This window comes from Thunnus thynnus, chromosome 16, assembly GCF_963924715.1.
Source record: "Thunnus thynnus chromosome 16, fThuThy2.1, whole genome shotgun sequence".
Classification (NCBI taxonomy): domain Eukaryota; kingdom Metazoa; phylum Chordata; class Actinopteri; order Scombriformes; family Scombridae; genus Thunnus; species Thunnus thynnus.
The window spans coordinates 9,209,873-9,236,530 of NC_089532.1; the positions used below are offsets into that span (position 1 = coordinate 9,209,873).

General features: G+C 39.3%; 1 protein-coding gene across 1 annotated transcript; it reads left to right on the plus strand.

Annotated features, from left to right (window-relative positions):
• Nucleotides 1-1,348: 1,348 nt before the first annotated feature.
• On the plus strand, nt 1,349-24,456 carry rps6ka5 (ribosomal protein S6 kinase, polypeptide 5). The gene is made up of 17 exons (XM_067613476.1): nt 1,349-1,643; nt 5,758-5,829; nt 6,007-6,225; nt 6,455-6,570; nt 6,663-6,764; nt 7,466-7,549; nt 7,689-7,792; nt 7,893-8,043; nt 8,238-8,399; nt 9,750-9,875; nt 11,163-11,296; nt 12,114-12,207; nt 13,157-13,327; nt 13,628-13,819; nt 15,989-16,148; nt 16,489-16,652; nt 17,374-24,456. The coding sequence occupies exons 1-17, from the start codon at nt 1,574-1,576 to the stop codon at nt 17,677-17,679; spliced, it is 2,427 nt and encodes an 808-aa protein (XP_067469577.1). The 5' UTR covers nt 1,349-1,573; the 3' UTR covers nt 17,680-24,456.
• The last annotated feature ends 2,202 nt before the right edge of the window (nt 24,457-26,658 follow it).

Here is a 26,658-nt window from a genome sequence, read left to right on the forward strand (position 1 = left end):
GGTTAATGGTAAAGTTGCCCCCTTAACCAAATAGTGTTAGCACCGTGATGGAAGTACTGAGTTCCTTTACTTAAAGGATAGATTCACTTTTTAAAAAATCTGTCTTAAAAAAACAGTCAGGTGCCCATATGAACACTGAAAGATGTTTTCCTCCCTATATAACCACTCTTCCTGTCCATACTGGCTATTAAAAGATCTCCTTTCAATGTGAGTGATGAGGGCCAAAATCCACAGTGTGTCCACACAGTCATTTTGTCCAAAAATGGATTTAAAAGTTTATTCGAAGCTTATATGAGGCTTCAGCAGTCTGACTTAGTCATATCAAGTGGATATCTGCCACATTTGCAGTCTTTTTAGCATCAAATTCCCTCTTTATGTCTCCCTGTTGAGTTGTGGTGGAAGTATAATAATAAAAAGAGGGACTTTGGCTAAAAAGACTATAATGTTGAAAGATATCTACTTGATTTGCCTCATTTGGATGGCTGAAGCTTCATATTAGCTCCAGATAAACTTAAATATATGTAAAATAAATACATTTATGCACAGATGGAGGCTTGTGGATTTTGGCCCCCATCAATTACACTGTAAGTGCATTATGAAGGGATCTTCTAATGGACAGTATGAAGAGAAGGTATGATTGTGGCAAGAAAAAACTAGTTCAGTGTTTGTTTGGGCACCTGACTATTGTTTTAAACAGATAAATGAACTGTGAACCTGTCCTTTAAGTAAAAGAAGCAAGTGTTATATTAGTGTTGTACCACTGGATTATTAGAAACGATGCAGTAGTGTGTAATGCGTCAGTAATGATGCATCATATTTAAGATACGATAGTCATATGTTTTATTTGTGAAATGTTGATGTTCAAAGTAACTAGTAACCAGTAAAAAGTAAAACATTTGCCTCTAAAACGTTTTGGAGTAGAATTATAAAGTATTATAAAATGGAAATACTCAAATAAAGCACCTCAAAGTTCCTCAAAATTGTAATTAAATACAGTACTTGAGTACATTATTAATTAGTTACTTTCCACCACAGTTCTAGCTCTAGTACTAACACCACTATTCATCTTATTTTCTTTTTTTCTGTTACTCTAATAAATCAAAACCCACCAATTTTGCCAGATTTACTTTTCTATTCTGAACTTGAAAATATCTTTTTTATGTGCAATTAATTGCACTACAATTATTACACTTCTGACCTTTGACATGAGAGTCATTAGAAGGCAGCACAAGCCTTTGGAGGGAGGCGGGATTATGTGTCGCTACCACGAAAACATCCAATCAGAGGTCAGATTCCCACATAGCAACCCCAATCAGCAGAGAGGGACTGCCTGGTTGCGAAGGTAGTGGTAGTGGTGGTGTGTTGGAAGAAGCAAGTGTTTCCTCTGGGCTTGCTTGCTGCTGTAACAACATTCTGCCTATATATCAGTCAAGTTTGGCGCCTAGCTCATAGGCGTTTAATTATCTTACTATATATTTTGTTTTTTGCATGTTAGCATTACAAACTAGCTCGCGAGGTGAACGTAACCTTGTCTGAAAAGCATCTTTGAACATAATTGGAACACGAAATTACGATGCCATCCCCGATGGAGGGATCTTCCAGAGAAGGTGACCTGTTTACTGTGAAACATGAGCTGAAAAACGGTAAGTTTGCTCCGACCCAGTAAAACTCTTGAGGCAGTTCCATTTTATTTGCCATTTATTTTTTTGTTTTGGAGACACGTGTCAAGGGGGAGAGATGTTAGCTGGCTAGCTTGGACGAGCCAACTGTCACTGTCAATGGGCGTTTGAAGTGAGCGCATTAACGTTACTCCAGTCCAAAAATGGCAGAGGAAGGCTAACGTTAACGCTAGCTGACTGTCCTTATGCTGACTTGAAACGTTACGGCTAACTCACGCGTTCAAATGTTACCTAACCAATTTACTAACGTTAGCTAAAGGCTTTCTTAATAACCGTTGTCAACCAAGGTAATAACATTAGCTTAAGCTAGCGTCGGTCGTTACGTGTAACTAGGTTAAATCAGACCATCGACAGAGTTTTTCCAGCAACTTCACGCCACTGTCAACGCTTTCACTGAACGTGGATCACTATATAAGCTGAATTTCCTGTTATTGCTAGGATTTGTTAGCAGTCACAGCTAACTTCTGCTATAAGCCAAGGAAGAGCAGACACAGCTGCAGTGCTGTCAAGTCACAAGGGCTAACGTTAGCTTGGTTTCATTCTGCACAAATGGGGTGCACGTCAACATTACACTGTTAATTCATGTTATAATGGCAGAAAGGTACATTTAAAAAAATAGAGCCTTTTAAGCGTAACGTTAGTCAACACCTTCACCTCCTCAAGGTTAAACTGTGACGGATGTGCTGAATCCTGTTGGCTTTTGTTGTTGTTGGACTAAGTGTTGACATGCACAAGCAGCATCTCAAAACATGACTCCTACAAAAATCAACAGGAAATAAAGTGACAGTTACTGTTACAGTTCTCAAATATTCATAGATGTGATGGTATTTGATTTGAGTAGAGTGGTAATTCTAGTAATTCAATGCAGACGGCTGCTGAATGAAGTTGGACACTGGCTCAGCTGCAACTGGTTTATAATGACACACTGCTGTTCAGGCTGCAACATGACTATGCTGCACCCCCTTTTACTGCCCTACCTTAAATATGCAGTCTGTCTGGTTGTCACTGGCACTCGGTTTTATGTATTGAATTTCTCACAGCTGTTTAGCCTCTGTATTAACTTAACCCCGTGCTGTAGCATTTGATTGCATGGAGAGAATATAGAGAGGATAAAAGCATAGACATGTGTCTATAAGCCCATGTTACTGTTCAGACCACTGTGCAAATGAAAGATTGTAAAAATGTACTACAGTGTTCTTAATTGCCATAATTTACCAAACTGAATAATCTCTGTAATGGTTGCCAATGCTTTACATGATTTAAAAAATCCTGTTTTCTTAATATACAATGGTTTGTTGAAATTCACTCTTAATTATATGCGTTTTTAAGGTTGATCACTCTGGTAACTAACCAAAATAAACAATACTAGGAAAGCATTTTGTTTTGAGGAACATTGGCATTTCCCTCCTGTAGACTGAAGTGCTTCCTCTTGTTTAGCAGTAAGGCATCATCTGGTTGGACACCTCTGTCAGTCTATTAATAAACACCAAAATCAAACTTGGCCTTGGCAGGGTGAGCTTGACAAGGGCGTTATGCAACCCGAACCTCTGACCTCAATTTGAAGGACAGCGTTGTTGTTTTCAAATGATACAGTACCCTCTTAAATTGCCTAATAGTCGCAGCATTTCTTCTCATGTGTAACAGGAGAAGCAGTGGAAAAGATGAAATCAGCCGCTGTAATTGCTCAGTAGCCTGTTTTTCAGAGTGTGAGACAGAAGGAATGTGTTCACTACAATGGACATGCATGTCTAAGAGCGTGCTATGCTCAGTCAGCTGTACTGGGAGATTGTGATTTGGAAAGACACGAGGAGTCACTGACAGTGTGCTAAATTCATGGAAGATCTTTGATGGAAGATAATGACCTTTTGCTGGTTAATGTAGCGAGTTAGCTTGCAGTTGCATGGAGGATCATCTTATGCTGTTGCATATTTGGTTCACATTGCATTTTTGTTCACATGAAGGAAGTTAACTGATGATTTATGTGCTTTTTGCAGTGCTGCACATTTTTTTACAATTAAACAAATTCCCCTCGCAAGATGCCTGGTGCTACCAGTATGCGGCTGTTGGCCATACTGTACATTCACTTTAACCACTTAAACTAAACTTTCCTAACTGGTCAAGTGTTTTAAATCTGCAAATATCCAGTTCAGAGCTCACTTGTCAACCTTTTTAGCTTTGCTGAGTTTGACTTTTAACACAGTGGAGAGTCACTTTGCATCAAAATACAAGAATTATTATTTATAATATATCATAATAATAATATTTATAATGTGTTAGCTAGTTGGTGAACCACAGCATCTCCTCACCTTTCCGTTATTTTCTGGTATGTATTTTTCAGGCTATAATGTGGGGAAGGGCCAAGGTTAAAGTAGTTAGATCTAAAGACTTTCATGATTATTTTCAATCGTTTGGTGTAGAAAATAGTGAAAAATGTCTCAGATAAGTTCCCAGAGCTTAAGAATTTTTCTTTTTTGTCCAACCAACAGTCTAAAACCCAAAGATGCTCAGTTAAAAATGATATGAAACAGAGAAAAGCAGAAAATCCTCATAAAGTGATTAGTTCATTATTAAAAAAGTGTTTTAGCTCTATGTAAATTTTGAAACTAATGAGACCCTTCACATCGATACAACAGTCTGCATCCTCAACTTGTAACCCTTTCTGATCTTTTAATTAGTGTCTAGGTTTAAGTGCACAGTATTTTACTAGTTAATGTTTTTTAGGTCATGTTAATCCTCTAGTGAGTTGCCCAACTTGGCACCAGTCATAGTAGGTGGGAGATTTATAATGCACCTGCAAACAGTGCGGCGGTCAGCGTAATGAGCGTAAGCATACATTTCCTGTGTTCCAGATAAGCCTCAGGTGGTCCATCAGTGAAAAAATACTGGAACATGATTTTGTTCCCTGCTCTAGCTGCTCATTGATATTGAGTCATTTTGTACAATTGTGAAAATATACTTTCACACATCATTTTCTGAGAGTGAATGGCCATTAAATCAACAGCACATAATGTTTGTCATTTCCTTTTTATTTTTAAGACCCAGTGAAATGGAAGTTAGAGCGTCTTTAGCTTCTGTACTGTGACGTATTTCCCAGTGAAACAAAATATTTGAGCGGTTCATAGTTTAAAGATGGATTTAAATCAAATTCTTCGCATTTGATCGGACTGCCAAAAAGTGGGTAGGGCTTAGAGTTTAGCGTGATACGAGGCTACAGAGGACAGTTGGCTCCACACACACACACCTCCTCACCTGTTGTTAGATCAGGAGGAGGACAAGGGAGAGATGAATGAATTAGACCTTTCTTTGTTCTGGAAATGAAAACAAAGTTTTTGCCCGCTGATATCCAAACACACATCTCTTCTTATCTTCCTATCCATATTGCTCTATTAGTCACTACAACCCATAAACGATGAGGTGCGGTTTTATATAACCAGTGTGGCTAGCTAATCGCCCAAAGTCACATTTGATTAGATTAACTTTTGTAAGCACTCCTGAGTGCAGGATGAGTCATCAAACATTTGAAATCGGAAGGAAGGAAGACAAAAAGGACAGTGATTTTGATGTAAAAATACTGATTTTTTTGGACATATATTTGGCATATAACAAGAGATAAATGAACAATTAACACAGGGACACAGGATTAAAACTGGGAAAATGTATTTTTCATGTCATGGGGCCTTCAATATTTTATCATTCAAGCTAGGGCTGGGCGATATGGACAAAATCAAATATCACAGTATTTTTGTCCAAATACCTCGATATCGATATTGTAGGGATGACTTTTGGTGCTTTCACAAAATATTTACACAATGTTATTTTTGATAAATAATCAGCAGTAATGTGGATATAATGACTAAGTGGGTAAAGTCCAATAATAGAACAGCTAGAACAGTCTGGTAAGTTCAGAAAATTACATCACTTACTCACTTGAAGACGATATATAGTCTCTTATCATGATATCGGTACAATATCGATATGTTGCCCATCCCTAATTCAAGCTACTGTACATTTGTTGTGTTATATAACTGAGTGGTTTATCTGATTCTTTTCTAATACTTGATTTCTGCTCTGACTTCAGCCAACCTGACGGGCCACGTAGAGAGGGTGGGGATTGAAAACTTTGAGCTATTAAAGGTGTTGGGCACAGGAGGTGAGTAAAATTGATAAACTAGTCTCTCTCCCTCTCGAGCAGAACATGACATTCAGATGATGCCAGTCTGGCATCTTATATTTGTCTTTTTGGAATGATAAACATGTCATACTCTGTTTAAGGCTTTGCTCTGCGCTTGAACTTTGTCTTCTGTCTTTTGTTTATTTTATTCACAAGCGTACGGCAAGGTGTTCCTGGTGAGGAAAGTGAGTGGTCATGATGCAGGGAAGCTGTACGCCATGAAGGTTTTGAAGAAAGCCACCATTGTACAAAAGGCAAAGACTGCTGAACACACACGGACGGAACGGCAAGTGCTGGAGCACATCCGCCAGTCTCCGTTTCTCGTCACACTCCACTATGCCTTCCAGACGGACACCAAGCTGCACCTCATTCTCGGTTAGCATATTTTATGTAAAACCTGTCCAGTGCTCGGCATTTACACTTCTGTGTTATGTTTATACAAGCAAAAGAAATGGTTAATGATTACCTTTAACCCACTGAAAGAGAGGTATTGTCATCTGCTGAATGAATCCGCATAAGCAAAAAGTATTTGCCCTTCTCTGTAGAGAAACTTGCATTATTTATATATAAATATTTCATTGTTACATGATGTCTTCCGTCGTAGATTATGTAAACGGTGGGGAGCTCTTCACACACTTGGTGCAAAGGGTGCGTTTCAAGGAGCAAGAAGTAGCCCTGTACAGCGGAGAGATAGTGTTGGCACTGGAGCATCTGCACAAGGTGAGTCTCTGATGGTCAGCTGTGTCTGTTCAGAAGTTATTTATCGTTTTATAACTATAATGACCCTCATTTTTTTTGTTTTTTTGTTGCAGCTTGGGATTGTCTACCGGGACCTGAAGCTTGAGAATATTTTACTCGATTCAAGCGGTCATATTGTTCTCACAGACTTTGGCCTTAGTAAAGAATTCGATCAGGTATGTGTCAACAGTACGTGTTTAATCTTCTCAGTCCTTATACTTCTCACGAAGGACTGTGAAAGTTGATGGAAGCTTAACTTCAAAATCATAACTTAAATTGACTTATTAGTGTGTTCTTATAATAGGTTTAGAAAAAAAAAAAAAACAGTGGTTTTGTTTCTCAATCAGTCATCACACTATTTTTACAGTTTTCACATGATAGAAATCTGTATTTGTGTTTTTCGTGTGAGCCCCTCATGCTGGTTTGAAGTGGGCATGTTCAGTTGGAAAAAAGGTGATGTAATGTACTTCCATGCACCAATCAGAATTTAGCAACATTTGTATCAAAATCTGATGACAGCTGTGGGTTTTTTTCAATTGTTGCCAGGCGACTGTCAATCAAATCTGATCAAACCACCCACACTCAGTCCTGACAAAACAGATTAGCTGAGGTTTTTTTTTTTACTATTAAACTCTAAATAAATAATACACAAACATCTTTTTCTGAATTTTAACTTTGATTATGACTAATTTAGTCTTTCAGGGGCTTTAATCTTGTACAGTTCTGTCATATTTCTGGCTACTTGCAGGCATTTTCCAACACATGGTAGTTTTGGCATGCAAAACCCAAGATCCTCTGTATTTTTTGTGTTATATTTGGCTTCTAAAATGTGTGTGTTGATGCGTGTGTGTGTGTGTGTGTGTGTTTTTTAAAACAGATGGAAAGGGCCTTTTCTGTCTGTGGCACCATCGAATATATGGCTCCAGAAATTGTGGAAGGAGGAGAGTCTGGACATGACAAGGTAATCTGTAGTCCGTTTGATCAAGTCAAGCGACCCAGAGTCCCCTCTCTGTACTCCTGAATGTGTGCGCTCTCCAGTGAGATTGTTCTTTTTAGTCTGCTAAGCCAAAGTCACGGGTGGGTGCTCTCATGCATTCCAGGCGGTGGACTGGTGGAGTCTCGGCGTGTTGATGTACGAGCTTTTGACTGGCGGATCACCCTTCACTGTTGATGGAGATGAGAACTCACACACAGACATTGCCAAGTATGGATTCTCCCTGATCATCAGCCACATTTTTTTTTTCATCTCTCCTTCAGTTGTAATCATTCTACAACACTGACCATATTTGTCTCACACATCACAGGAGGATTTCAAAAAAGGATCCTCCTTTCCCCAAAGATATGGGACCACTGGCCAAAGACCTCATCCAGCGACTCCTCATCAAAGATCCAAAGAAGAGATTAGGCTCAGGTCCTAATGGAGCAGAGAATGTAAAGAAACACCCGTTTTACCAGGTGGATCTCATTGCCTGTCTTGTTTATTCCATAATATTTAGAAAAACTAAACGGTCAGGATGGGATGTTAATATACATAATGGGGCCTCTTTGAGTGAGTAATATTTAGGAAAATAGAGTAGAGTGTAAACTTTGTTAATAAGGATTGGAACGGACCACAATGTTTTTTTTTTCTTTTTTTAAACTCTCTTTAGAAAATTAACTGGGAAGACTTGGCAGCTAAGAAGGTGCCTGCGCCGTTCAAGCCCGTGATCCGGGACGAGCTGGACGTCAGCAACTTTGCAGACGAGTTCACAGAGATGGACCCCACCTACTCCCCTGCAGCTCTGCCTCAGAACTGTGACCGCATCTTCCAGGTGAGAGGAAAGGGATATTAAACAACCAGACTATTTTTTTTTTTTTGTTTACAGACAGGAATGTTCCTTTTGTGCTCCGTGCACAGGTCATCGCACAGGACAACATCGGTATTTGCATTTGTTTTGTTCCGATGTTTGTCTGAGCTTTGGTTGCAGGCTGTGTGAAATGTTGACACGGGTGTAAAATCGCATTATACATTACCCACTTTTTGTCTGTGACTATATTTGACATACTCCACAGCAATTGAAGTAATCAAGTGAAGTTTTGAATGTCCTCAAAAGGTTGCTGTAAGTCAACATGAGACTGTCTGTATGCTTTGGTATTCAAATTGACTAAAGGGTCTTTTATTGAAGTAATTGCTGCCATATGCAGCTCTTATTGAAGTAACAGATGTGAATGACTATTTTTGATGTAGCTTTGAACCATAATATGGCCCACAACTCCGTGCCAGCTGATGCTGTCTGATGTATTGCATGAAATTTCAACTCTGATTGCCTTCTGGATCCTTGAGCTCGGTAGATCAATAGATCCATTAACTGGCTTCTCTCATGGAATAAAAGGTTACACTTTGAGAGCATCACCACGTCTGTCTCGGTTACGCCTTCAGTCTTTGATTGCCAACTTCATCTTGGCTTTTTTCGCTCTCAGCTGCCATTCACATAGTCTGAAATTTTGTGGTCTTTATAATTTGCAAGCCTAGCAATCTCTGAGATAACGACAGCAATCCCAATTTTATACCGTGCACTTGCTCCCCCACGGTGCCTCACAAAACAAAATTAAAATTGCATTAAGAGCGCCAAGATGTAATTTCACAGCAGAGCAATCAAATATTCAAGCCCGGCAATTTAGGGCATCTCATTCATTCAACATCCATCCTTCCGTCCATCCATGGCTGTCACTACATACCACACAGCTGTGTGTGTGTATCTGTGTAAAAGGGAGAGAGAGATTAATGCCAACTTAGAGCTCTGGGGTCCCCACAGCTGGAATTAAGCAGGCAGCGCTTCACAATGACAGGTCTAACAATAGGAACAGCTGGACAGCTTCTGTCAGTCACAAAATTACCAGAATTGGACTTATTGTTTGATATAGAAACATTTGAGGAAAAAATGCACAATAATTTTTACAATAAATATGTAACTATATATATATAAATCTATAAGTATGTAAAATACATTATATGTGCCCATATAAGTCAAATGTCATCAGTAGGATGTTGATACTTACAGTATTTTCTGAGGCTTTAAACTGCATCAACGGAAGTTTCCTTTCTCTCTGTCCATATAGCTCAGCTACACTTAATGTCATGGTGAAATGTAAACACCTAAAGTTCATGTGTGTCCGTGCAGGGCTACTCTTTCATGGCCCCCTCCATCCTGTTTAAGAGGAATGTGGTGATGGACGACCCTGTCCAGCTGTGTGGAGGCTGTGAGAGGCCGGGCTCTGCTGCAGTGGCCCGCAGCGCCATGATGAAGGTAAGATGAATGGACTTGGATCCCCCTGTACAAACACACTTAAGCTAATGGCTGCTGTCAAAGACAGATGCAATTTTTTTTTTTTTTTACTTCCTCTCCATTCTACACAAACTTTTTTTTTTTTTTCCTACTTCACTTGTGTTACTGTACTCGGATTCAGTTTGGACAAGCCTGTTTATTTAATGATGTTTATCATGAATGCACTTGTGTGTCTATGTAACGTAATGCTTTTTGAGAAGATTGTAGTGCATTACTTCTACTACACTTATTGAGTTTGAAGTTTTCTCATTAACATCCTGGGTACACACATGTTTAGACATTTTGAAAAAAATATTGTGTTAATATAAGTGATATGAAATTGAACTGTTTGACAAACTTTATCATTATCAGAATTTGGCATCAGATTTATTATATTTGAAGTAGAGCTGCAAAGATTAGTCGATTAAATGATTAGTTCCCAATTATTGAATGAATTGCCAACTATTTTGATAATCATTTGATTAATCGTTTGGAGTCATTTTTTAAGAAAAAAGCTGATTCCAGCTTCTCGAATGTGAATATTTTCTGGTTTATTCAGTCTTCTATGATAGTAAACTGAATATCTTTTGGTTGTGAACTGTTGTTCAGGACAAAAGAAGACATTCAAGGACATCCCCATGGGCTGTGGGAAACAGTCATTGAGATTTTTCACCTTTTTTTGACATTTTATGGACCAAACCACTAATTGATTAATCGATAATTAAAATAATCATTAGTCGCAGCCCAGTGGGGATTGTAATATATTTCAGTCTAGCACACAGGAGTGTTTTAACAATGCCTTGACTGATCTTGAGTTAATCAACAAAATCTTGGAATGATTAAATCTATTAAATTGAATTTTCAGTTACACATTGATAAACAGTAAAGTAACTGTGTGCTACGAATGTGCTCAGAATTCCAATAAAGTCTCAGCCCAGGTCAGCTCTCAGTCGTTATGTCATTTCCTGCAAACAAAAAGCTAGTTTGTCATGTAGTGATTTTTGGAAAGCTAAATTTAGACTGTAAAATCTTGGTTTCTTGTTTCATTGTACCAAACCACTTTCATGTTTATTCTTTTGTACTCAAATGACTTCTGACAACATTACACAACAATGCTATTGTTCTGGGTTCTTCCTTAGAATGGTTTTCATGAACTTCTACAATATATATTATACAAAAGAGTGCATTTAATTAAAGACGTAACAACATTGAAGTAATTATTCAATTGAGATCGGTCGCTATTATTTGGTCCACTGTTCTCGTCTGCAGGACTCACCTTTCTATATGAGTTACGAGATGGACCTGAAAGACAGCGCTCTGGGCGAGGGTAGCTTCTCCATCTGCAGACGGTGCACACACAAGAAGACCGGACAGAAATACGCAGTCAAGATCGTCAGCAAGAGGTACGAGCCTGCAGCCCGCCGAGTCGTGTTTGTCCAGCTAGGTGCTAGATTTGGCTCGATGCGATGTTTATAGTCTCAGTGGATAAATCTGTTGGCCACCCGTCTTCCTCTTCCTGGCAGAAATTGTGGCAGTTGTCAGGCAACAAACAACATCTTAAAAAAAAAAAGTGAAATGGAAATACATCTCTGCCCACAAACCTGGTTGTTTTTACAGGCAAACAAATTGAGCTTTGATCACATGTGTTGACTGCAGGATGTTTAAAGGCTGGTGACACTTTGAAGAAACAGACACTCCTCCACCAAACATTATGGCTTCAATAAGAGTGAGCCGCACTGGGGGAATCCTCCTGACACAAACACTTGGTCTCGAGATACTGAGAACCCAGTAGATATGTTTGAAAAGTAAACCAGGCTTTGTTCACAGCGGTTCGCTGCGTATTAGTTGGAATGTATCAGGGTCAAAAATCAGTTGGGTGCAGATCAAAACTGCTCTGAAAAAACTGATAAAATTCCTGTGAAATAAAAAAATAGAGAATTTGAAGTGATCCGTCTGTGAACTGGTTGGAGATGCAATGTAAAACATCTTCTTTTGTAAGGTCTGGTTTGCCTCAAACAAGTCTTCCAGGTTCATTATACTGAGTGTTTATTTCCTGATATGATGCACTTGTGCATAATTTAATAAAATATCTAGGTCAAGACCAAAAAAGGATGTAAAAACTGCCCTCTGAAAGATTAATTTTCTGACTCCACTGTGTATGTGTGTATGTATGTTGTATTTTGTGACAGTTATCTGGCTTCCTGCTTGTGTTTGCTGCAGGATGGAGGCACAGACTCAGCGGGAAATAGCAGCCCTGAAGCTTTGCGACGGCCACCCTAACATTGTCAAGTTACATGAAATTTACCATGACCAGGTAAGGTTTATTGCGGTGGTTATATTTGCCTTCCGTAAATTCTGTTTTGCATGGCTGTCTGTGGAGCCTGTGGGGACGGCGGCCTTATTAAGTCCTGGAACTGGAACAAGGCAGATTAATGGGGATACTGGAAGCCCTCGAGGTCTGTCTCTATCTCTTCATGTATTGTCCCATAAACATCTCTCCGTGAACTCGATATTTTACACCAAAAACGTATTTTTAAACCGCAGCTGTACAAACACCCATTTTGTGCTACTGAATAGAACCAACCTAGATTCACTTGAGTCGCTAATTGTGCTGCACACATAAGCCAAACTAAGTGTGCATGTGTTCCAAATGTAGCTTACCTCAGTGGTGTGTCTGGCAGTGTACAGGTTCATTAGCCCTGCTCCTTCAAGCCCAGGAGCACCACTTTAGTCCTGATGAGCTCAGTGGGGTCATTACTGTACCTCAGAGGTCTGTGACCCGGATCAAAGCAGCGCTGCCTCACCTCGCCTCAACCGAGTCCTGCCTTTGTTCCCCAGACCGAGCGCTAATGAGAAACTCTACCCCACTGCCCAGACACATTATTCCCTTCCCACTTTGTTTGGCCCTTTTCACTTTTACTCAATACCATTATGGTTTGATCTCATCGTCATGGGATTAAGGATGGACTGTTTTTGCTATATTTGTTATTTAGCAGATATGTTCTTGTCCACCGTTTCAGCTGTTTTCAACTCTCAACAAGCTTTGAAAGCAAGATAGATGGTTCATTAGAAAACAAAAAGTTGTCAATGTTTGTAGAAGTGCAAAACCTATAGAAATGTTAGCACCTACTGCATAAGATGACTGTTTTTGTAAATATACTATTTCAACAGATGTCAAAGAATAAAGGTTGCACATGTGTGTAACAGAGGTTTTTGAGAAATGTAAATAAACTCTTGTGTATGTTTCTATGTGTTTGCTGTAGCTCCACACATACCTGGTTCTGGAGCTGCTCGGCGGAGGAGAGCTGCTAGAAAGGATCCGCAGGAAGCAACATTTCAGCGAAACAGAGGCCAGCCGCATCATGCGCAAACTGGTGTCCGCTGTCAGTCACATGCATGACGTGGGAGTGGTGCACAGGGATCTTAAACCGGAGGTATTGAACATACATACTGCTGCGAGTAGAAATCTTTTTCTGTCTGAGAACAGTTTGTGCCTTTTCTGATGAACAGAGACACACTGGATCATAAGCTTTTCAAACAGAATTACTGTGTTTCACTGAAGTTTGTATGATCTGTCGCATTGTCATTCTGACTCTGCAATCTACTACAAAACAAGAGTAAAATTGTTTGACCCTAACATGGGTCTTGATGTCCAATTTAGCAAGCTCTCGAGTGGCCCAGTTCTGCTGAGCAGAAAGAAATGATTGCTGCCCATGTCTTGAATTGCTTTGTAGAACCTGCTCTTCACAGACGAGAGTGAGAACTCCGAGATAAAAATCATAGACTTTGGCTTTGCTCGCCTCAAACCACCAGACAATCAGCTCCTGAAGACTCCCTGCTTCACCCTGCAGTACGCAGCACCAGAGATACTCAAATATGATGGCTACGATGAGTCCTGTGACCTGTGGAGTCTGGGGGTCATTCTGGTGAGTGGATGTGGGACGACAGAGCCCAGCTCAGGTTAAAACAAAATGCAGGGAGTTGGATTTATGTAGGATCATTCATTATTTAACTTGTTCTTAGGGGAAAATATCAGCAGCCTGTTCTTTCAGTACTTCCACTTCACAAATATTTTATATTACAGCAATAAAAAAAGAAATGTAAACGTTATAACAGAAAAAAATATCTCAGTTTTTCAAATTAGTGCTAAAACAAGACAGTTATCAGTAATTTGGTTACTGCTGCTACAGATTTGCTGGTTACAACTTTTAAGTACATTTGATATATGAAATAAAATATTAGCTTCCTTCCTTAGGTTTTTTTTTTTTTTTGCTTAAATTTGATTAAGTTTTTGGACTAATGATTGGGCTTAGTAATCAGATTTAAGGCTTTACTTTGGGCTCTGCTAGTATTTTTACTGTGATGTAATGATGGATAAAATAATTTATGGATTAATAGATAGAGATACATAAATTATGGGAAAGTAATGTTAGTTTTCACATTTGCAAACAATTATGCAGGGAGAATGGGATTTAACTTAAAAATCTTATTTTATATATTTAAAATTTATAAAATACATATGAATTTATACGTCTCAATCAGTTGGTTGAATCAGTCTCTGCTCTTAAAAGAAACATACAGTATATGCCAGGGCTGTAGACTTTCATACAGCAGTCTCAGCAAATTGTTTTGACCCTTGACCCCAGTAAGCACATAATGTTTAAATTATGCTGTTAATGATTTGAAACGATCTGGTCAGAAGTTTCTGAGGATACTGAGAAAGAATCATGCCCCGAAATTAAACTTTCACTTTGATGACATTGATGCTGCTGACAGTCAGGAATAGGACTAAATAATGGATCATTGATTAGCCCTATTCAGGAGCATCCTTATTAGCGAATACACAATCTTAACAAGTATAGGCCTACATTAGACTCTCACTTTCTACAATGCCTCAGGAAAGTGACCTGATTATGTGAATTTATAATTTGTACGAATCTTTTTAAAAATCCACAGCTCTGAGCTCCACTTAAAAGTTGTTTTTCATAATACTGTTAACTGAATCACTTCTAAAAACCAAATTTATCTTTAATCATGAGCTCCATACAGTGTTGATTTGTTGATGTTGTGGAGTTTATGGATTAAACATGTGCTGCAAACCATTTTGATTAAGCAATCAACTGTTATTTTAGCTGATTTTGGCTGTAGTATAGTGTATGTGTGTGTGTAGCGGTGTTTGTGCACACACATGCAGACATGTATGTATGCATGTTCCGTTTAATCAGTTTTACATGATATTCATCTCCCTCTCTTATTCAGTGTTACAACCTTCAGCATCCTGTGGTGAGCTGACACAGTTAAACGCTCACCACGGAATGAAGAGCAACCAGCCAGGCTCTCAGAGCTGGTTAATATGAGACGCTGCTTCCCGGCAGCGGAAATGTCATCCTCATTCAACCTTTTTCTGCATAGAGGGGGAAAATTAAAAGGAGAGGTAGAGAGGAGAAGGAGAGGGCACAAGGGGGGGAGGGAGGTGGTGGTGGAGAGTAAAGAGAGAGATTTCTCTACTTGGCCAGTCATCCGTACAGAGTCTGGGCTCTCTGTGCGAGTGCTGCTTTGCACCGCCGCCCCCTGGGGGGAAATGAGAGTAGTGTGCCTCATGGAGCTTTGATGAAATGGCTACTGACATACTGTGTGCACAATGCCCTGGAAGCAAAGTGCACTGAGACAGGGAGGGAGGGTGAGGGAGAGAGGGAGAGATCAGGGCATGACAGATCCTCCACTGCCAAAAGGGCTGTTCCCAACTACTGTCATTTTAATGAGAACTCAGCAGGCAGATGTAAGCAGGCCAAGGTGAGAGTATGCTGTTCATTCAGCTGAGCACAGACCGCTCTTCTGTTTAGTGCTGGTTCAGCCACGGTCAACAGCATGCAGCATAACAATGGACAAATGTGGACAGTCGTGATCGGTCAAGAGCTCTTATAAAGCATGTTGTTATTTTAACAGCAGATATGTTTTTACCACTAGTCTAGTTGGTTTCCCTGCTTCATCATAGGCAACATAACACAAAATGTTTAGATCACATTTAGATTTTTAAGCCCAGAAACTGTATGTTCATGTTATTTGATAGCAGATTGTTTCGTCTTTGGTTGCAGTACACCATGCTGTCTGGCCAGGTGCCTTTTCAGTGTCAGGAGAAAAGCCTGACCCACACCAGTGCTGAGGAAATTATGAAGAAAATCAAACAGGGAGATTTCTCTTTTGAAGGCGAGGCCTGGAGAAATGTGTCCCAGCAGGCCAAGGACCTTATACAAGGTGAGAAGGGAACTGTGATAACGTAGGAGTTTTTCACAAGATGAGAGATCAAATGTTATTTAATGTTGAGATTACAGTTTAGAGTAGATTTTCTTGTGTATTGGTCACAAAGTTTTAAGATTTTAGTGACCAGAGTATAGTGTAGTGTACTAAATTTAATACATGTGACTAAAATAACACTCATAAAATGAAAATATGGCTATTGTTATATTGTAGTGTGTGGTTGAAAGTAGGTCACAGAAGTTACGCTACCTGAAATCGCTTCCTCTTTGTGTCTCACTTGTGGCTCACTAAGGTATTAAGAGCGCTAAAGGTAATTATCTCTGTCTTGTCCCGGCAGAGCTGCTGACGGTGGACCCAAACAAGAGGATCAAGATGTGCGGCTTACGTTACAACGCCTGGCTCCAGGATGACAGCCAACTTTCCTCCAACCCTCTCATGACCCCGGACATCCTCGGCTCCTCCACTGCCTCCGTCCACACTTATGTCAAAGCTACCTTTAATGTGAGAAATGAACAGAGACATGCAATTGTCAGATGTAGGTCGGGATTTCCCAACCTTAAGGCTTCCTGTTAGAAGATTTGGGCTTAATTGAACAATTGCTCTTTAAACTGTCAACCTGCTGCTGCTTATTGGCTGTACAGAAGTCACTCTGCAGCTCATACTGATTGACCCAAAAGACAAAACATCAAGAGAGAACATTATTTAAAATGTGTTATGGGCTGATTTAATAGTCTATCAATTAGGAGATCAACAGAAAATTAATTGGCAACTATTTTTTATAACTGAGTAAAGGTTTTAAGTCATTTTTCAAGCAAAAGTACACAAAAAATACAAACATTCCCTATTTTCAGCTTCTCATTCGTGAAGATTTTCTGCTTTTCTTTGTCTTCTGTGACAATAAATTTACCATCTTTTGGTTTTGGGCTGTTGGTCGGACAAAACAGGCTATTTGAAGACATTGGGAAATTATAATGGGCATTTTGCCATTTCAATTGAGAAAATAATCAGCAGATTAATTGATAATCGAAATAATCATTTGTTGCAGCTTTAGTCCAGATCTCTATTTTATGCATGAAACACGTAGTTTTGTTGGTGACTTGGACAGCACAAAATGTGTGCAGTAGATAAAAACTGTGCAGAAAAGACGGGGAAAATGAATAATTCAGAGAAATCTTAATAACTGACTCACCAGTCCCCCCCTTTGTTTTTTTTTTTATCCCAGGCATTTAACAAATGTAAGCGGGAAGGTTTCCGCCTGCAGACAGTGGACAAGGCGCCACTAGCCAAGAGGAGGAAGATGAAAAAGACAAGTACCAGCACAGAGACCCGCAGCAGTTCCAGTGAGAGCACCCATTCCTCGTCCTCCTCCTCCCAGTCTCAGGAGAAGACATTTTCAGAGGGTGACGCCAACCCGCAGCCCTCCAATAGCACGCCTCTCACCACCCCCGCCAACACACCCGTGGCCCTGGGAATGGACTCTGTGCACCAACCAGCGCCTCCGGCCTTTCACTTCTCAGAAGGACAGTGAGATGGCGAGAGGAAAAGGGAGAGTCATGAACCGAAGGATGACTCGGACCAGCGTAGAGACAGCTTTCTCTCGTCTTTCTCTCTGCCCCCGGCAGCTCTCTGCCTCCGGTTCAATCAATTGCATGGACGTCCGCACGTCTCCAAAACCAAGCATGCAGCAGGAGCAGCAACCATCACCTCAATATCAATCAATCAGTCATCACTAGCAATAGCCTATCCCTTTCTTTCTCTCTCGCTTTCACACACAGACTGTATTTATCAGGGACTGGACCAGGAAGAAGTTGTCAACGATGTCCAAAATGAAAGGGCTGCCCTACCGCCCCAGGTCCAGACAGACAATGGAGAGACATCTTCAGTCTCATAAAATTACTGCTCACTCTCTGTCCGCTCCATTTACCTGTCTTTGTCCATGCCTCCAGAGGTTTTAAAGGGAAAGTCATAGTGTTTACATCATGGATGCTTTGTATTTTTTTGTCAAAGGAGAGAGGAAATGCAACGAGCTTCAGCGTATCGTGGGTCCACTTCTCTTTTCTGGGAAGTCTCTGCAAGATGGAGCAGGGTATTTATATGTGAATTTTACAGACTGAAATTTATTTATGATAAGCTATATTGTTAACTTATTTATGGTTCAGACTGACCTGAAAAGAAATAATGGATACAGTGAGTCTTTTAAAAAAAAAAAAAAAAGATATTTTGTGTATGTGTCTATGTTTCCCTATCAGCTCTAAAAAAAGACTGTTTTCATGTAGTCAGATGGTTGTTAATCCCTTTTTGTAATCATCATAGATATCAATGCTTCAAGTAGGTCGCCGTTGTTTAGACATTGTAAAATTATTATAGGCAAGAAGAGATTAACATCATTAGCCACTGGTTAATTGTTGTGAATCAGTTTGTCAAATTTGTGTAGCCTTTGTTCGACTTTTTTAAATTTATGGAGGCTGTTTAAGTTTGAATTTGAACTACAGCTGTGTCCAGTGGTCAAAAAAAGTTAACTTCCTTGTCCATATGGATGGAAGAAGCAAAAGTGTACATGTCTTTTTTGTAGGGACAACCAAATATGTTCAGCCAAATCTGTGGTTTTATTGTTGTATGGGGAATACTGCTGCCTGAGAAAATGTGGCCCAACACGAAGAGCTATATTTCGAATTATTTTGCCTCTGTCTGATGTGGAGGGTATGACTACTGCAAGACTCAGCGTTGCTGATGTGCCACATGGTCTGATCCTCAAGTCAGTGTTTAGCCCAGCAGTGGATTTGCCTTGTGTAGGGATGCAAATTTTCTTTAATCAATAGTTGGCCGTGTAAACGATCGATTATCGGTTAATCATTAACAATTAATGAAATACGCTGGACGTTTTTCCATTATAAAACCACGTTAATCACTGACATGACTTATGTTCGACACAAAATCAGAGTAGGCTGCATGAGTAGAGCTCCCGCTCTGTTGTGTCGCCGTCTGTTCAACAACTGGCCCAACAAAATCCAATGTATTAAACACAGCAAATGGTTGCACAAGTTCCAGCTTCATTTGAGGACATAATTAGATCAGACTTGATGTGTTGGACGGATCTAACAATTAAAGGCACAGTGTGTAGAATGTAGTAGCGTCTAATGGTGTGGACTTGGCAGAAATGGAATATAATATTCATAAATATGTTTTAATTGGTGTATAATAATAAGAATTATTGTGTTTTTGTTACCTTAGAATGACCCCTTTATATCTACATAGGGAGCGGGTCCTCTTCCACAGACCCCGCCATGTTGCACTACCATGTTTCTACAGTAGCCCAGAACAGACAAACCAAACACTGGCTCTACAGAGGGCCTTTCATGTTTTTCATGAGTTTTGTGGCGACCGTAGGTTCTCCCACGTGCTTGGAAGGGGAGGGTGCAGATGAGGGGTATTCAGTTTGCTGCAATCTGCAACCTCACCACTAGATGCCGCTAAATCCTACACACTGCACCTTTAATTAACATTTTATCAAAATTGCTACAACCTTCAATAGTAAATAAACGGTAACGTTATCGTATAAATGTAAAACAGGTTACCCGAAGATAGACTTCAGTCTGACTGGTTTTATATAAAATAATCTGTATACCGGATCTACATGATGGAGTGATGTGTGTGTTCACTGTAGCTAATGTTAGTCCAGCTGCTGGAAAAGGCTGCTCAGCTGGAACAAATGCACAAATACTGTCGCTCCAACTTTATCAGTCCATTTACTGCCACCGCTAAAATGCATTAATACTCAAAGCAGGGGAATGTCACTTATACAGTTCATCACTTTTGTGTTCATTTTGTGGGAAACATGTAATAGTCCTGCTGTCTGACACTCAGCTCTCAGCCCACATTAACCAAGCAGCTGCTTCTGTTCAGGATGCTAGTTTAGCATTAGCATGAGCCTCAGGTAGCTGAGCTGGACAGCCACCAGACAACAACTCTGTGGAATTTCTACATCTTTATGCTTCAGTGTTCAGCAACAGGACCGTCACAGTGAGCAGATCGAGGCACACTGTGACTTTTTACTTCTTTGGACTCATGGATGTATTATAAGACCTCTTATTATACATCCATGTTTGGACTGCAGGAAGGTGCGTTAGTTTTACAGTTTGTGCAGCCCTTACGGGCGGTCACCAAACACACCAGTAACCCAGTCTCACTAAAAAGTAAGAGGCTGCCTTGTTTGTTTGTTTATATCATATTCTCAATAAAAAAAACAGAAGTAAGAGGCTCCACCTAGTGGCGCAACTGCGCACTACAGCATATCTACATATCTATTTTCTGACAGTTACACTGCACGTTTCTCGCCCTCTGCATTATCGGTTAATACATTTTTAATCAGTTAAATTATTAACAACAATTAATCGATAATCATTAATCATTGACATCCCTAGCCTTGTGTATTACCGGACATAACTGTCATATTATCACTACTACAACCAATTGGATTGAGCAGAATATGCCAAATGGAACATTCACATCAGCTTAGTGCACATGTGTCAGGCCTGAAGTGAATGCGTCAAGAAGTTTGAGGTTGAGTTTTCTGAGATCCAAGATGCCAAACGAGAGCTTCAAGTGGCTTCCTTTTCAAGTAAAAAAAGATATATGTATTCTTTTTTTTTTAAATGGAAAGGTTTGTGTGCCAAAATGCTGTTAAATCAGGTGAAGGTCAGCTTTGAGCTATGAGTTGAGGGTGGTGATACACTAGGGCATTTAAAGGCAATGTATTGCAGTCTGCAACAAAATGATTCAAATGTGAATCAAGGAATAATCTGAGATTTTTGGGAAATATGCTTATTGGCTTTGATTGACAGCATTCTCCTCTCAAGAAAGAGTATTTTGGTTAATGTCTATCTATTGCTGTAAAGGTATTGATGCTGAGAAAATCAGACTTACTCAAAAAGTTGCCCCTGTCCAAAGTCTTAAAACTACTGCAAAAATATCCGCCCTTTATGAAAACATCAAGCTCCTGAAGACAGACCTCAAACAAACACTCCTTTTTACTTTTGACACCATCCCTTGCTCTATTTACCATGTTAGACTGCATGACTGAAATGGTGATCTTTGCACTGTGTGACAGCTCTCACTTTGAGGCAGATACCTGATTAGTATTATGTCCCCAGTGCATGATGTGAACTGAAACATCGACCTCTTCTTTTCTTTGTTTCATGGGCTTTTTCTTTTCTTTTTTTTTTTTGGGGGGGGGGGGGGGGGGGTTGATTTAATGTGAGATTGTTTACTTGCACATTTTAATATCCCCGGTTTGATTCGGGACTTTGAAGTTTTACTGTTTGATGGATGTAAACACCAAAACTCCTTTTACAATAGCCTGAATATTGTCATTTCCTGATATTACAATACTGGTGTTAGCCAGGATAGATAAGCAAGTAATGGCTCTGTTAATAGTTTTTTTGTTTTTTTTTTGCAAGTATGTGTTAGTCTGTTTTCATGGTAGTAGTTGAAATACTGTATTCTGTTCATATGTACAGGGGTATTTGTGATCAGTATGTGAAGCTGCCTAGAAACAGTTTTTTTTCTGCTCAATCAGGATACAAATTATTAGTTGGAGTATTGTGTGCAGTCAAACACACTCCCTCATCTTCTTCCATTTTAATGCACTCTGAATCCGAACCAAAGCATTAACTTCAAGGTAGCTGCTCTAAGCTGCATGAGATATTTCCTTTCATGCAAATATGCAAAGAAACGCTCCATATATCATGGTTTCTGTCTGTTTCGTCCAACTGGTGAAATATGTTTCCAGCTCAGATTATTTTGTAACAGTGTACAGTGTGTTACTGTAGAGATTCTTCATATCCAGTACATTATCATGCTTAAAACTATGCATCTCTTTTTTGCCGTTGTGTTGCGTTTGCCACTTCAAAAGGACCTCATCAAATGGTTCCAACCATAGTGCTTAAAAGGGCATAACACGGTGTACATATACTGTACTTTTACTCCCATAGTATCAGCCACAATAGAAATAGCAAAGTAGGATCCATTGCCTGTATGAAAAGCTGGAATCCTTGGAGCTAAACACTACAAAGCTCTTGTCTAACTTAGTTCGCATGAGTTCCCCGTTGCTGCCTCATTAAGCCTCTTTTCTTTTGTTTGGGTGTATTAATAGCTCAAGTGGAGGAAGAGGAAGAGTGTCCTATATTGAGCTCCCCTTTGGGAGCCAGGCTCTATTAGCTGATGTGCTGCAGTGCTGCTTGTTCCAAAGAAAATACCGTACTTCACTCACTGCCTCTGTGGGACCCAGCTCACTTTCTTTGTAGGGAAAATAACAGCGTGTCACAGGAAAGGGTTGGTTTAGTACCAACGTCTCTCGGGGCTGATTTCAAACTAGGTTTCCCCCCCTTTGATGAACAGCTTGTTCAGTGTACCACTATGAGGGAGAGGGAGAAGGAGAGGGAGGGAGGCTAGTTTTGATTTGAGGTCTTGTTGTCTTTGATGCATTTTTTGTTGGTTCCCTGGAATTTGAAAGTTCCTTTTCTGCCGACAGTGCTTCCTCTTTTTTGAGTTAAGGTTGAAAGCGCCCCCACCTGACGAGCTAAACCTTTGTACCTTTTTGCAATGTTAATTAGAGGGCCAGTAGAATGAACTGTTTTGTATGAACCAGTGATTGCTGTTGTAAGTTTTAGAGGGAAGGGATCAGGCAGGGGATGTTCCTGTGTGCTTGTGTCATGTATGTGTTTAAGAGACAGTTGTGGGTGCCAAAGCTGAAAGTGACATTAGACTCTTGTAGGAAGCACTCCATTTGGTGCTTTTATGGATGCATTATCTGTGAATTTGATTGTTTTTTGACAGATGCCGAGGCTTGTGTGGTTCCTTTTGGTCAGCAGTGAGACAGAGTTCATATGGATCTGTCCATGGTGCTGAAGTGGCCAAACATCTAGTGGCTCTTTCCTCAGTGGTCATGAGATGATTAACACGACAGAAAAGAATCAAAACATTTTGTGCGACACAAAATTATGCCTATTTTTGTGTTTCTCTATAATCTTTGCTGTTTTCTTGTGAAATACTGGATAGTTTGACCCCTTCAGGCCTCTGTAAATTATTCAAACAGACCCTCAGTTAACAGGTACTACATTCGAACTGTGGGATCACAAGAAGGTATTGCTTCATTTGAAAGAGACCCAATCCAAAAAGATAATGAACCACTGCTTGAAAGGGTCAGTTCATCCAAATTACATAAAAAACACAGTTTTCCTAGAGACCTTTGTTTTGTAGAGATTAAGTCCAATGAGAACTGGTCACAATGAGTCGAGTGCGTTTACATGCGCATCGGTATCCTTATTATGATCAGGTTTTTGGAGTTTTAGAGAATATATTAAAACTAGGATCCACCACTGATCCATTAATGAATATATACTGTATAAATGGGGAAATTCTTTTTTTTCTTACCCCTTCCAGAGAGGCCGAGCACTGGGTCATGTACAGAATGGCAGAGAATGGGGACGTGAACATGTGTTCTTGAGTCAGTAGGTTTACTCAGACCAGTATCCTTCTATGTAATGTTGGTTGGAGATTCATACTACATGATTAGGTTTTAGTATTTGATGGAATTTGAGGTAATCTCATGGTAATGCCAATCTACCAATCGTCATCATCACCACCGCCGCCATCATCATACATGTGCTACTGCTTGATTTCTGTCGATATTTTCCCGTTTTCATTGATTCCATCTTCGTCATATCGTTACTGAAGCGTATCAAAAAGTACTGTAGCAGTGAATCCCTTTGAGATTGGTCAATATTAAACTGTTTCAACACACGCAATCAAGCTTTAAGGGCAAAACTTTGCACTTGTATGTTATTTTAATCATGCAATTGATTTTCTTTTGTAAAGGAAAAATGTCCTCTTTGATTTTGTGCAGGTTCAGATGTTCGACTTACTCATCTATCTGTTGTCCAACATTTCTAAGATGATATAATATGAACCTCAACACCGGATAGTACTTTCACTTAATGCAAGGATACACCATGTGCATACCTGCTTATTTAGGGCACTGTGAACATCATCATTCAGGTCTTATAGGCACACCATTGACAGTGTGAGGAAAAAATCTTGATTTGCTTCAATAAATGCTTTACTTGCTGGCTGAATACATCTGTACATTTAATAATATGATACCAATCATGAAGAGTCTTTTAATAGATCCTCGGCTTAATTGTATTTTCAAGTGTATTTACGTCATTACTGAAGATATTTTGTGATACCAGGATTTGAGTTGTGTGTATGAGTTGTCAGAAGGACAATAAATGTATGATTTCCTGTCCATTTATTGATCTTGGCTAATAAATTAGGTGCTGAAACGTCAGTTCAGTTGGCGGCACCTAGATGGCAGTGTTTAACAAAGTACCGCCAGATGAACAGTTGTCTGTGCAGCATCAGCTCCACTCAGCCTTTATAATTCATCCATACATCAGCCAGATAGAAGAATGTGTGGATTTCAAAACTAAATTGTCAATTAAATGCAAATTTATAATCAAATTAAGATAATTTGCAGCTTAAAAAGTGACTTGTAAGTATTGAAAAACTCAAGTGATTTAATGGTCTGACTAAAATAGTCGTGCAGTTGGTCTCTTTGAAAGATCAATTCAAGAGATGAATATCTTTGGTATTTATGTGTTTTATAGGTTCAATATTATATGACAAAAATACTAGCGTGAGTTAGGAATTTTCCATCTGAAGAAGAGTTCAATCAACTGATAATAAAGGTAATAATTTTGTTTGAAAAAATATGCAATATTGCAATAGGGCTGCAACTATTGATTATTTTCATTATCAATGACAAACAAATCTAATTACTTTCTTGATTAAATGGTCAATCGCTTTATTTATAAACTGTCAGAAACTTGTGAAAAAAGCTCATCACGTCACCATTTTTTGAGACACAAGTTGACTTAATCAATTTTGTTTGACCAACAGTCCAAAACCCAACAATATTAAGTTTGCCATCATAGAAAAACAGCAAATATTTTTTATTTTTTTGCTTTAAAATTGATTTGATTGACTTGACTTGAAAATCCTCAAAATGACTAATCGACTATTTGTTGCAGCTCTATCCTCCGTGCATAGCTTCAAGTTATTTTTACTGCTGTGTACTACCATATACTAACAGTAGAGGACGCTCTTTGGCTCTCAGTTAGCTCCACTATGACTGATCAGGACAAATTTATCAGCTCTCTTCAAAAACTGACACAAAAATAAGTGATTTAGGTGTTGAGCAGGTGAACACAACACAAGAGGGGAAACTCCACAAGAGCTTATTGTACTGTATGACCCTTCCAATCCAAACCAGTCATTTACTTTCAAGGGTCAGGTGGGAAACATCAAAAATGTTAGAGGTCATCTGTGTGCATAGCTGCTCAAGGTATTAATATGTTATCATACATATATCCTGTTTTCCGTTAAATCTAAATTGACTGTATGTTAGTTTAAAATAAATTCAGTTACTAAAATTTAATGCTATTGTGTTTAGTTTGTAGGGTTTTAATGTTCTTAACGTCTTATTTCTGCCTTTTCCCATCAGCAAATCTAATGTCACTTCAGCGCTAGTCAGCAGGCCGGTCATGTTTCTGAGAGTTCTGTGGGACACGATCGGGTTGATGCTGCTGCACAATATTTAAAAAACAAAGCAGATGTTTTTTTTTTATTTTTTATGCACGGCTTTCAATCCACTCATTGTGGTTTCACCCCACTTGCTACTGTATGCAAAAATTCAGATGGTGCACTCACAGAGCACTTTTGCCTGGCTAATTTTGCTATGTGGATGTCAATATGGACGTTCAACAGGAGAAACTCATTACACAGTGTGTCCTCTCAGTGTGTGTGTGTGTGTGTGTATGTGTGTGTGTGTGTGCATGATATCTCTTTTCTTTGAAATCTCTCCGCACTAGCATGCTATCCATTACTAAAGCATGTGTTGTATACTGTGGTCAAGTATTCACATGGAGGGTCTGCACTCTAAAATCCATCATTGAGATTTTTAGAGGGAGGCTGTCAGCTAATACATCAAGAAAGACAAAAATACATCCAGAAAGACAAACATTTAAAAACCTTTACTGCAAGGAAGCCGAAGTGTATGATATGGTCAGTTTTTTGAATGTTCCTTTTTGTGTCTAAACACATACAGTATAGGCAGTTTTTTGCTTATTAACAGAGTGTGAATTTGTGAAAATGTAAAAGAAAAACCTGTGCAGGGTGAAATGTTTTTCAGTCTATAACAGTAAAGACGAGACAATGTGAACCTTTGTTGCGCTATGAGGCATAATTCTACCTATTTATGCAAACCCTTTCTTTTTTGTTCACCTTCAAAGCACTCTCAAACAACAACTTCAAACAATTTTAGCTTTGTTCTTGTTTATGTCAACATGTATTGTCGTCAACCATATTTCCTAAAGACATCTGTCACTTAAATTCGTTCATGTTTACACCCCAACTTCCTTTTTGTTTTCTCATCTGACCAGGAGATTTG